General features: G+C 26.1%; 1 protein-coding gene across 4 annotated transcripts; it reads left to right on the top strand.

Annotated features, from left to right (window-relative positions):
• The first annotated feature begins 3620 nt into the window (after nt 1-3620).
• LOC112591163 (S-adenosylmethionine synthase) lies at nt 3621-11927 on the top strand. Of its 4 annotated transcripts, none has more exons than XM_025334894.1 (10): nt 3621-3752; nt 3906-4139; nt 4655-4732; nt 5323-5445; nt 6552-6664; nt 9726-9869; nt 10562-10780; nt 10844-11026; nt 11093-11226; nt 11521-11927. In XM_025334894.1, exons 2-10 carry the CDS (start codon nt 4007-4009, stop codon nt 11621-11623), a joined length of 1230 nt encoding a protein of 409 aa, XP_025190679.1. In that variant the 5' UTR covers nt 3621-3752; nt 3906-4006; the 3' UTR covers nt 11624-11927. The 4 variants fall into 4 exon arrangements, with proteins under 4 accessions (XP_025190679.1, XP_025190664.1, XP_025190688.1 ...); XM_025334879.1 differs by having other exon boundaries at nt 3909-4139; XM_025334903.1 differs by having other exon boundaries at nt 3909-4139; nt 6615-6664.
• The last annotated feature ends 344 nt before the right edge of the window (nt 11928-12271 follow it).

The following is a 12271-nucleotide window of genomic DNA, read 5'->3' on the forward strand; positions in this document are numbered from 1 at the left end:
ATTTTAATATTTTATAAATGTTATAATAGACTATTAAAAAAATTAAGTTGTTAGGTAATTTTTTTTTTTAAACAATAAATTGTATAATATGATAACGATACTTACCTAAATTAATTTTATTAATTTTTTAATACAAATTACAAACAATTTTACTATTTAATTTTACATCTGATAATTCACCTATACAATATAGTTACTAAACATAGAAAAATTGTGGATTACGAGTAACTAATTTGTTTGAATCAATCTTTTTAATATTAAATATTACAAAATAAAACTATTGATGTATGTATTCCAAATAAATTAACCCTAATATTAAACATGTATTTTTTTTTAATATTAAAACTAGAGAATTATTTACAAATTTTGTAAAATGTTCTGATATTAATTATAATTTTTAAATTAATACATAATATAATCAACGTACTCGGGATTTTAGTACTACCTATAGGTCGATCTAATTCACAAGAGACCATCTGTGTCAATTTTTAAACTCAAAACCGTTTGCTTGGCGGTTGTTTCACGAGCGATTCATTTAAATTATTTCACATTTTAATACCAACATAAGTAATTTACATAATATAAAAGACAATTAAACTTTATAAAATTACTTAAAAACAATTAATATTAACATTTTTTATAACATACATTCTAATAGTTATCATATATAACCATTACACAAAAATATAAAATTAAAATTTTTGTTTTTTGTCAATATTATAAGTAATTATTTGTTTTTATTGTAATCGTAGAGAGATAATAATTTTATATTAGAATTTTATTAGTCACTACTAATAATATTAAAAAAACCATTTTTGTCTTATTTTTATGCTAAATTTGTTTTAATTATCTCTTGTATTAATAGAAGATAAGTACCTACGTAGTTCTAATCTTGTAAAAAAATAAAAAAAACTATATTATTGACTTTATACCTTATAATGTGTTTGTCTTCTAATAATTTAATTTAAAAGAAATGAATACAAATAGATATAGTAAAAATAAAAACTTAAACATTATAATAATTTATAATATTTGAGTACATGATAATCATATAAATAATGTTTCAAAAAATAATTGCCACAGTGGTTTAATGCAATTACCCATACAAAAATAGATTGTCGGTCTACAGAAATTGAATGAAAATTTAACATTATCCCTAATGGTTAAAATTAACCACTAAATATAGTGAAGGGATATTTTTATTCGTTGTCTAGTATTTATAATCATAATAACTTTCATAAAAGAAACACTAACCACCAGATGGATTATAGATTAAAGTATTTATTTTGGCTTGTACCTATACAATTTTAAAACTATTATTTTACATAATATATTTTATTCAAATAAAAATGAGCTTATGTCAAAATAGGGGCCACAAATTAATGAGGAAAAAATTCTGTATCAGTATCAGTCATTACTCAATCCCTTTTACATCACCGAGTTAACTCCTGCATATATAATTAATATATACATTAAATTAGTTGTATATAGTACATTTATAAATTTGTACATAGTTAAGTAAGTCTAATAAAGCTTTGGTGGATAAGTTGTATGTGATTTTCGGACAAAGTAATTTTAAATTTCTATTATATTATTTATGTTGTACCTTGGTCTAATACATGGGTCTTCAACCTTTTGAGATAAAGGCCACTTATTATTATTTTTTAAATCTCGCGGGCCGCACTCGTAGTAAAAACATGCATTTTATATAAAATTCAGTTTTATTATCATAATTCTTATGATTATATTTTATATTACAAATTTTTATTGTTAAAAAATATTAAAACATATATAGATTAAGATATTTCAATTTTCATTTAAAAATTATTTGTTTTATTTTTAGTGTGATAACTAATATTGTTTTTCACTAATTTTTCTATATTTGGTTGTATCTGAAATGATGCAATCATAAGTGAGTTTTCTAAGTGAATGTCAATTAGCTGAGCTCTAGTTTTCGATTTGACAATTTTCATTTGTAGAAAAATATGCTCACGAGTCACGAATGTAAGTATTACCAAAAAAAGACAACATTTTTAATACGTTATTTCAAAGATTAGGATATGTCTTAATGTCAATATATTTTGCATAAAAAATTTTAAGTTCAGTAATTATTGTACTTTTTTAATATTGTAACATTATAACGAACTAACAGGTAGGTAACAGTCAACATTTATACAGTTTACTTTATCGTATATTTGCCAATTTTTTCGATAGCGATTTCTTAAAGCTTAAATAATGATTTATAGCCGTTCTAATTTTAACAAATCTGTTCGCGGATTGAAACCCCTAATCTAATAGGTAGTATATTGAGGTTATGTCCAATTGTGTTGCTAATTGTTCTTATCGAGAAAATCGATTTGTCGAAAGTTAAAATAAGCGTGGAAACATAAAAAATTATGTTTGTAAGTTCAGTAGAAATGCAAATATATTAACTAATATTTTATGGAACAGTCCTTAGGAGTTAGGGACTGATTTAAAATGTTTTGCAACACTTTTATATTTCGTATTATTCTTGGACGGTAGTCTTATAAGTTATAAGTATTATGTAAATATCAGTCAATGAGTCTACTTTAAACCCATTTTGTAGTATACGAGTATTTAAGGAAATTTAAAATTTCGATGCAAGTATATGAGTAAAAAAATAAAATTTTAAATCATTTTCTGTTTTTTTTTTCAAAACTAGCTTCAATACTACTACAGTAGTCTTTTTAATAAACATAATCAAATTTACGCATACAAATGTATTGTAATATTATGTTTCTTTCATTCTATATTTATTGTCAGTAAACTTATGACGTTAAAAATAAGTTATTAATGTTATTGTTGTGATTGTATTAATGATTGTAGAGCATCGTTTTTAAGGTTTTATTTTAAACATTCAAAACGAGTTTTCACGACTAGGAAATCGATATCCATATTGCGTACTCGCGCGTCTTTCATTTATCAATCGTAGACCACCTATCAGAGCTGAGATAAAAATATACCTGATGTAGTAATTTTATTATAGTAATATAGTGTAATATTGCCGGGTAATACAATGCTTACGGCAGGACTACTATACGACAATCGGAGATAAAACGCGATAAAAGATTTACTTGAGTTAATATTATTTTATTGTCGTTATAATAATAGCAGCGGTGGCGCTGTCTTGAAAACAAACATAAAAATAAACCCGGAAACGTACAAACTCGCGCGTGTGTAAAAATATGCGTCCGGCCGAGCCGTATCGCTCCGGAATTACAATGGAATAGTAGAAATCCACGTTTTGTGACGATAAAGATCTAAATAATGGTTTAAAATCATGTATCCATATATATATATATGTACATAACACACAACATATTATAATAATTAATAGTAAAAGCAAAATAAAGTATGAGACGACCGCATTGTGCTTATTGTAATTTGTGTAATCGTACGGCGTCAATCAGTCGCCACCGCCGCCCGCACGTGTGCACCGTCACTACTGTTGTCACGCGGTGGTGGTCTCGCGGCAATACGAGATGGATGAGAGGTGTTTTGCGGGGTTTTATCGGACCGGTAATCGGCACGATGATGCACCTTGTTGGCAACACTGTTCCGGCGCGTTTTGTGCTGTTCCGTATCGGCCATCTCTGAACGAATCGTTCTTTCTGTACTTGGCATCCGAACGATTCGTACATCCCGATCGAACCTTACGGGGCCTTGCCGTCTGAGCAATTGCAGCAACGGAAGCAGCAGCAGCAACATCGCTATCAACTCGAACAGCCGCGGTCCGTAGTTATTTATTCTCATTAACAGTTATAATTATTCATTGTTTTTGTCGTTATAATAATATTAGTAACTTTATCACCGTACACATAAGTTGCCGATACTCGCTGATAGTTTAAACGACTAACGTTCGTACTTTATTTTTTGCGTTTCAGCAGACTTCAAAGTCTTCGTAACAGAAAACGCTGCAGTAGCAACATTAAATACTCGACGAAACTAAGTAGAGCATCATCACAATACCTCAACCAAAACCGTCATGCCTGAAGAAAAAAAATACGCACACACCAACGGGTTTGCCAACGGACACGGTAACAGCGGACTTCCGCCAGAAAGCCCGGACGGTGAGATGTTCCTTTTCACTTCCGAATCTGTCGGAGAAGGACATCCTGGTAAGATAATCGATGTAATAAATCTAATAACATAGATCATGGGTAGATTAGGTTACACGCCTGTATATTCGGTTGTGTAGTTAGTAGTTTTACCGATGTTTTTCCTTGTCTAAAATTATTTTACTTTCGTTCACCGAACACGTGTTTTGTATGTCCGAGGTGGACATATCGTGTCATCATCAACCACCCTAAGTAATTGCGTCGTTTCTGAGAATCAATTTGAATTTTTCCGTTTACATATTATGTAATCATCCCTACTTCTTTCCACTGTTAATTGTTTATTATGGCGGGTGTAATACGTATCGTGTATGTTTTGTCTTGCATCGGTTTTTCAAGTTTCTCGATAAAAACTCCCGACAAAAAAGGCGACGTTGGGTTGCAAAAACCATACCATACTAAGTGAATAGTGTGTCAGAAGTTAGTTTTTCCCGAAGTTATTTCCTATTTGCATAAGACGACTCCTACCAAATAGTATATGTAAATTAATATATAGATTCTGTTGTTTTTTCTTCTAGACAAAATGTGTGATCAGATCAGTGATGCTATTTTAGACGCACATCTGGAACAAGACCCCGATGCAAAAGTGGCTTGCGGTAAGTTTTATTATTATTTTAATTTTTTATCACCTTTTTACTGCATTAATATTCTGTATCAATATTTACATTAAAATGTATTAGACCTATAACTTTTTATCATTTCTGCAAGTTTTTAAGGTTATATTTGATATGGAATATTTAGAGTTATGCCATAACCTACAAATTTGAATTTAAAATTTTTCATTTTCCACAAAAATAGAGTTTATGCTATAACCGAAAATGTTTATAAATAACAGATAATAAGAGGCTTATAATTTTTATATTATTTGCCATAAGAGGCTTATAATTTTTATATTATTTGCCTAATACTAAAAAAACAATGTTTCTTGGTATACTATTTCATGATTTATGTTAGTAATGGATTAACAAATGCGTCAGGAGAATATATTGTTATATCATATATTATTAGATAATATACCAAATATTCGACATTATTTATTGATATTATCTTGACAATTCTTTATTATGCTCTTGATATAACCTTTATAAAACTCAAGTACTTCATCAATTGAGAATAAATAATTGAAATATAACTTCTACTTAGATTTTTTTATATTTAAATTTAAATAAAACTATTTTTTTTTCAGAAACTGTTACCAAAACTGGAATGGTTTTACTTTGTGGAGAAATAACATCCAAAGCCAATGTTGATTATCAAAGAGTAGTTCGAGACACTATTAAACATATAGGCTATGATGATTCATCAAAAGGTAATTGCCTAATTTAAATATACTTTCCTATCTTAAGTATAATTTACAATCGCCCAAGAATTAATTTTTCTTAAAAATATGTTTAACAGAATTTATTTATAATGAGTATATTTTTAATGGGACCAATAGGTGTTAAATTAATGGTATTATTTATCATTTAATATGACTAATCAATTACTAAGTCAATAGGGCAGGATTACAAATCGTATGATTATTAAATAAGTTTGGATAAAATTGTACTATTAGATAATATAAATATATTTAAATTTCTACGTAGATAAGTAATCCGGCAAATATTCTTAATATTTGAATAGGTTGTTAATTATCATATTATGATTAATATTTATGATTACATTTAACTTATAGAAAAAATAATATTTAATTATAGTTAAAGAACTTTAAATTCTTGAATTGTATTTAATTATTTATTGATTGGTATCATTTATAATACCACCATATAAATTTTAAACTTGAATTTATAGTAAAGTGTATCTCATAATTTCCATCCCATTATTTGATGTTTTAACCATTATTCATTTGCAAATAATATTGATTTATAAATAACAAAATTAATTTATGCTCTATTTAAATTGTTTTATGACAAAATACTACATTTTATTCTATACAATTACATTTTTGTTTTTAAATTAATTCTTTTTTTGGTTGTTTGTGCTTTAATAAGATTACATACTGTTTTGCTATCACTTAAATTAATGTGTTTATTAGATTAAAACCAAGGATAGCTTTGTAGTTATACACTCATTTTTTTAAAAGAAAATGTACTCTTTGTTGGGTTTATTACTTATAAAGACTTTAAAATTATATTATTAAGTTTCATTTGATATTCCTAATTTTAATTTTTATTGCTGGTTGTCTTGCTATCAATTATATATACTTGATATTCTTGTTTGATTTCAATATGGTCATTTTTTCATTAATTTATTTTATGAATTAAATTTTTTCATATTAATAATTAAGGTAAGGTGGCTGCTTATCCTATACCACAAATACAAATATTCTATTTATATAATTTATAGTAAAAATCAGTTAGGTCCAAGTCTTTTGAATATAGTTAAGTCATAAACATAAACATATACCACCAACAGGGTTTGACTACAAGACATGCAATGTTCTCGTCACAGTTGATGAGCAGTCATCTAATATTGCAGATGGTGTACACGTTAACAAAATTGAAGATGCAATTGGGGCTGGGGATCAGGTAGGGTATCTACAAAAACATTGGTTTTGGGGGTGAAATGAATTGCAAAATATTTTGTGATTGTCATATTGTAAGAGATCAGCTTTTGTATTTTTGGGATTTTATCATATCATTGGAATTTATACGATTCAACATTTTAATCGAGAATATTTAAGTTTTCTATCACAAATTGCTTTTTTTAATATTTATTGATATTATGTGTGAGGTAAGTGGTTTTCGTGATATACTTTTTTAATATATTTTAAGTGCTTATGAATCAACATGTTGATCATAATATACATGACGGATATATTAATTTAATTTAATTCAAATAAATTATCTTTAAAATAGGTTTTTATATTAATATGGGCTTTTACTATATTTAACAATGCTAATCATTGTTTTTTTTTTCAAGTTATTAAGCATTACTTTTAATGTATTTTTTGAAAATAAAAGAATGAAAATATATATTTTTATGTTGGTGGATATGAATGAAATATTTTTTGAATTCAATCGGGTTGCAAAAATCATTAATTGCTAATATTATGTATACCGCCTTTAACAATCATGTTTTTTATTCTTGCATGTAAAAATAAGAAACAAGGATCCATTTAAGAAATTAAATAATCATCTGCTTATTGCATGAAATAAAACTGTTTTTAGTCAAGATCATTTTTGGTTGTTTAACCTTTACTTGAGAAAATTCATTAGTTAGTACACTTAATAATTAATGAGAGGGTAATAAACAATAATGTATTTAATTTTATTTACATATTGTTGTACTATATCATTATTTTGTAAAAACAATTATATGTGTAAAAAGTGTATTGAGTGTGTGTGGACAATTCTAGATTAGAACTAAAAATCTATTAACATATCCATTATCTATAATATTTATTTTTAATTTATATGAATTTAATTATTGACTATCTGAACAGAAATGTTTGAGTGAGTTTAGGATACCGTAGCTACCTCCTATTAAAATTAAAATAAGAGTTAAAAAGTTAATAATTTATAAAGCAAATCTATCAATAATTTTGTTATTAATAGTTTAAGGTTTTTTTTGTTTTTGCAAATTTTATTTGTTTAGTAATATTAGATTAAATACACAATGTTTTGTTTAATTAAATTAAACTGCAAATAAGTTGCTGATTGTTGCTATGTGTTGTGTGTTGTCCCGCTGTCGGGTTGCCAGGTTTTGATTACAAGACATGTTCGGTGATGCTTGCTATTGATCAACAATCTCCAAATATTGCTGCTGGTGTACATATCAACAGGACTGCTGAGGAGGTTGGTGCTGGTGATCAGGTATGTTTTTTCAGAACAGAAAAATTCAGAGTTTTAGATAATTATTAATTAGTTTGTTAGTAACTTGTGTTTATATTGACTACCCTGATGAAATGGTGAGAATGGGTGTGTTCATGACAAATTTTAAGGTTGATCAAAGCTCAGAAATGCCCAGGAAAAAATGCAAATTGACTGTGGTATTGGGCAAAAATCAAATTTTAACTATTTTTCACAAAAACTAGTTGTGACCAATATTCTTTGTGTAGAATTGTAGTTACCAACTACATTCAAATATTTAAAAATAAAATGTATTATCTACTATTTTATCTTATAGTATGTAAATTTTTAAAATGAACTCTATTTTACTACTATATAGTATGATACTATTATGTTTGTTTAAAAAGAAAAAAAACATGTTGAATTGCTATGATAATTCCCAAATCATGTTGGTCACAATCGGGTTATCCTGCATTAAAGTAGAAATGTGATGTTTTGTTTAAGTATCTCAGGTAGGTGTTTTTCCGAGATAAGCTCGTTTATAACTTGTCTATAATATGTATGAGTAATATGATCAATTGACTAAAGCAAATTTATTCATGTTATAAGTTATAATGAATTCTGAGACAAGCAAAAATATTTAGCATGTATATTATTGTTGAAGATGATTATGCAATAATTTATGTCTAGACAAAATTAAATATCAGTGCAGTGTTGGACGATATTCAAAATTTTTGCTGACTCACTAGGCTAGTGAGAAAGTGATTTTAGCAGGAATGAAAAAAAAAATATATAAATTTATCAAAATATTATAAAATGTATTACAATTTACTAGTACGATTAATTAACTAAATTTAAGTATTTGGTGTGGTAACATTTTTATATTCTGCTGCTATTTAATTCATGATTGCATGACATTGCATGGGATTTGATTTTAAATGCACGTAAAAATGCTGTGTTTATAAATATAATTTTTAAACTATATTTATTTATAATATTAATTAATTCTTACTTTTTTTTATACATCATATCATTTAATGAATTATACATTTATGACAAATAGCAATTAACTATGAATTCTATGGGTGATTTATTTACAACTGTGTACTTAAATTAATATACGGTATTAAGGTATATCTATGTATTAAATCAGTAGTTCTTCACCTTTTTTTGTTCTTGGTATCCTTTTTTTTTTTTTTTTTTTTTAAAAATCCTAGGATGCACTTTACATACTGCAATATGTATATTATATTTTCTATCATTTTATGATAGTCTTGGTTAGTTCACATATCACTAGTATACTACTACACTTAAATTGAGGACTACTGTATAAAGTATAGATGAACTATAGATACTAAAATGTAATGATTTATTTAACATTTTATTATTTTCCATTAACTGTATGAATTAGCCCTATTAATACAATTTAAAGTGGTATCTGGTAGACATGAATAAAATGCTTAATAAGTTTAATTAACAAGTGAATTTTTTGGGAAATTTTTTTTTTGGTTGTTGTATTTAATACTTTTGAGTATTTTGGCAATACAATTTATACTCATTGTTAATACATAATTGTTGAAATATATGTGATACCATTTTAAACTAGTAAATTTAATAAACTTTTGAGTGGGATTTGAAATGTTTAGAATTTACCAAAGTAGATATTTTTTACCATAACAAATATTAATTTGGTGTTGCCTGTTGAGTTTTTTAAATAAGTTGTACATTTTAAAATTCATTGACTTTTTTCTTATTAAAATGATTATACTTAGTCAATTGATAACATTGCAAATTGCAGGGCCTTATGTTTGGCTATGCTACAGATGAAACGGAAGAATGCATGCCTTTAACTGTGGTACTTGCTCACAAGCTTAATGAAAAAGTAGCTGAACTTCGAAGAAATGGAGTACTTTGGTGGGCACGTCCTGACACTAAAACACAGGTGAATAAAATAAAATATGTTTGATATTTATTCATTAATATTTTTATTATTTTATAGTTAGTGTATTTTATAACTGTACTATTCATAATACAATTTATTCAATTGTTTAATTCAAGAGTTATAATTACAATTTATTAATTAATTTCTGGCTCTAGCTTATTTGATTTAAATTTATAAACTGAATACAAATATTTGGTTTATTTAAAAGTGAATTTATTTTTTATTATATAATAATATAATTATTTATAGCTATCATAATTATCAAGTTTTCATTTATTATAGGTATGATACAATTTCTATTTCTATTATAATGTTATTTTGATTCAATTTTTAAGTTTTTAAAATTAATATCTCAAACAGTTTTATTTTTTTTCTTAAAATAATTTATCTGTATTTAAACACCAATTGAAATAATATTTTGCCTATTTATATTTTCTCTTTTAAATTTTTGTAATAATACATTTTGTATTATAACAAACAATGAAACAATAACATATTATTCAGTCTGTGGGTACATTAATTATTACATACTGATTATTATAATTTTAAATTATTTAAGTATTCAATACTTTTTAAATAGAACATTGCTATAGTAATAAAGTGATACAATAAATTTAAAGAACAATTATATTAGTTATTAGTGTATTTAATAATTATATAAATTAATTAATATTACTAATCGATGTCCATAGGTAACATGTGAATACTGTTTGGTTGGTGGTGCTTGCATACCACAAAGAGTTCACACAGTTGTTATATCTGTGCAACATTCTGAAAAGATTTCCTTAGAAGACTTACGGCAAGAAGTTATGTCTAAAGTTGTTAAGACAGTGATTCCTTCTCAGTATCTTGATGACAGAACCGTTTTTCACATCAATCCATGTGGTCAGTTCGTAATGGGCGGTCCTCAAGTAAATTTTTCAAGAGAGTATAAAAAATCTACAAAAATTTATTATTTATGATTTGTTTCTTAGTGTGATGCTGGTTTGACGGGACGAAAAATTATTGTTGATACTTATGGTGGTTGGGGAGCTCATGGTGGTGGTGCATTCTCAGGCAAGGATTTCACTAAAGTTGACAGATCTGCAGCATATGCTGCCCGTTGGGTTGCTAAGTCTTTGGTAAAATCTGGCCTTTGCAAACGTTGTCTTGTACAAGTATGTATAGTTTATTAACTTATTATATATTGTGATAGATATTGAGTTATTTTTTTATTGCGAAAGGTATCATATGCAATTGGAGTAGCTGAGCCAATATCAATAACACTTTTCCACTATGGCACATCTACTAAAACTCAAAAAGAATTATTGAAAATTGTAAACAGTAATTTTGATTTAAGACCAGGAAGAATAGTCAGGTTAGTATAAATCAAGGTTTATTTAATGTAATATAACAATTAATATGTAATGCAGTAAAAGATAAAATTAAAACTTAATAAATAAATTCTATAAATAGTATTTTTCAATGAGTTTATGTTAATTTCATGGGTTTGAGAAAAAATATTTTATCAAGATTATTTTTTATGTAGATGCAAAGTTCACTTATAATTGCTATTAGTTTCCTATCAGCAGATCTAATTAAGAAATACTATTCTATAATTCAAATATTTTTTAATGATAAAATTTATTTAACATAATGTTATTATTTTCAGGGATTTAAATCTACGAAACCCAATTTACCAAAAAACGAGCACATATGGACATTTTGGTCGTGACATATTTCCTTGGGAAAAACCTAAGATTTTGGTTGAGTGATAAATGGCAGACTTTCTTACACACTGTGTATGATTCAAAACAAATGCGTAGAATTTTTTTATTGATTTTTTTTTTTTAACATTAACGAATCAAATGTTGTCACCTGTTTCTAGTGTTAAGATACACTATTACATATACTAGTATTTGCATAGGTTTCCCTTATTTAAAAAAAATTTAAAACATTTATTATTGTATTTAATAAGTCACTATTATGCCATGTAAATAAGAAGTCTAAACACTACCAGACATTTAATTATTTACCTTATTGGTCTATAAAATAAAAATTGAACATAGTTGCTTTTTATTTTGATCACTATTTATTAGTGTATGTCAAAAAAAGCTAAATACCAATTTAATTACTATTATATTATCTCATCATATTCCTTGAAAAGATATGTACATATATTTCATATGTACATGAATATTAAGATATATACTTTTTTTATTTCATTATTTTTTTTTTTTTTTTTAGTGATTTATTATTGACCGCATCTTTTTTATTAATGTTTAGCACATTCTTAAGACATAAATGTAGATTTAGCATATTAAATTCAATTGTTAGTGAATTAATTTTGTGTTACTTCTATGTTCATTTAATTTAAATTTAAATATTTTTATTGAAACAATTATGGTTTTTTTTTATATATA

The sequence above is a fragment of the Melanaphis sacchari genome, unplaced genomic scaffold, assembly GCF_002803265.2.
Source record: "Melanaphis sacchari strain LSU unplaced genomic scaffold, SCAv2.0 Contig0_pilon_pilon, whole genome shotgun sequence".
Lineage (NCBI taxonomy): Eukaryota > Metazoa > Arthropoda > Insecta > Hemiptera > Aphididae > Melanaphis > Melanaphis sacchari.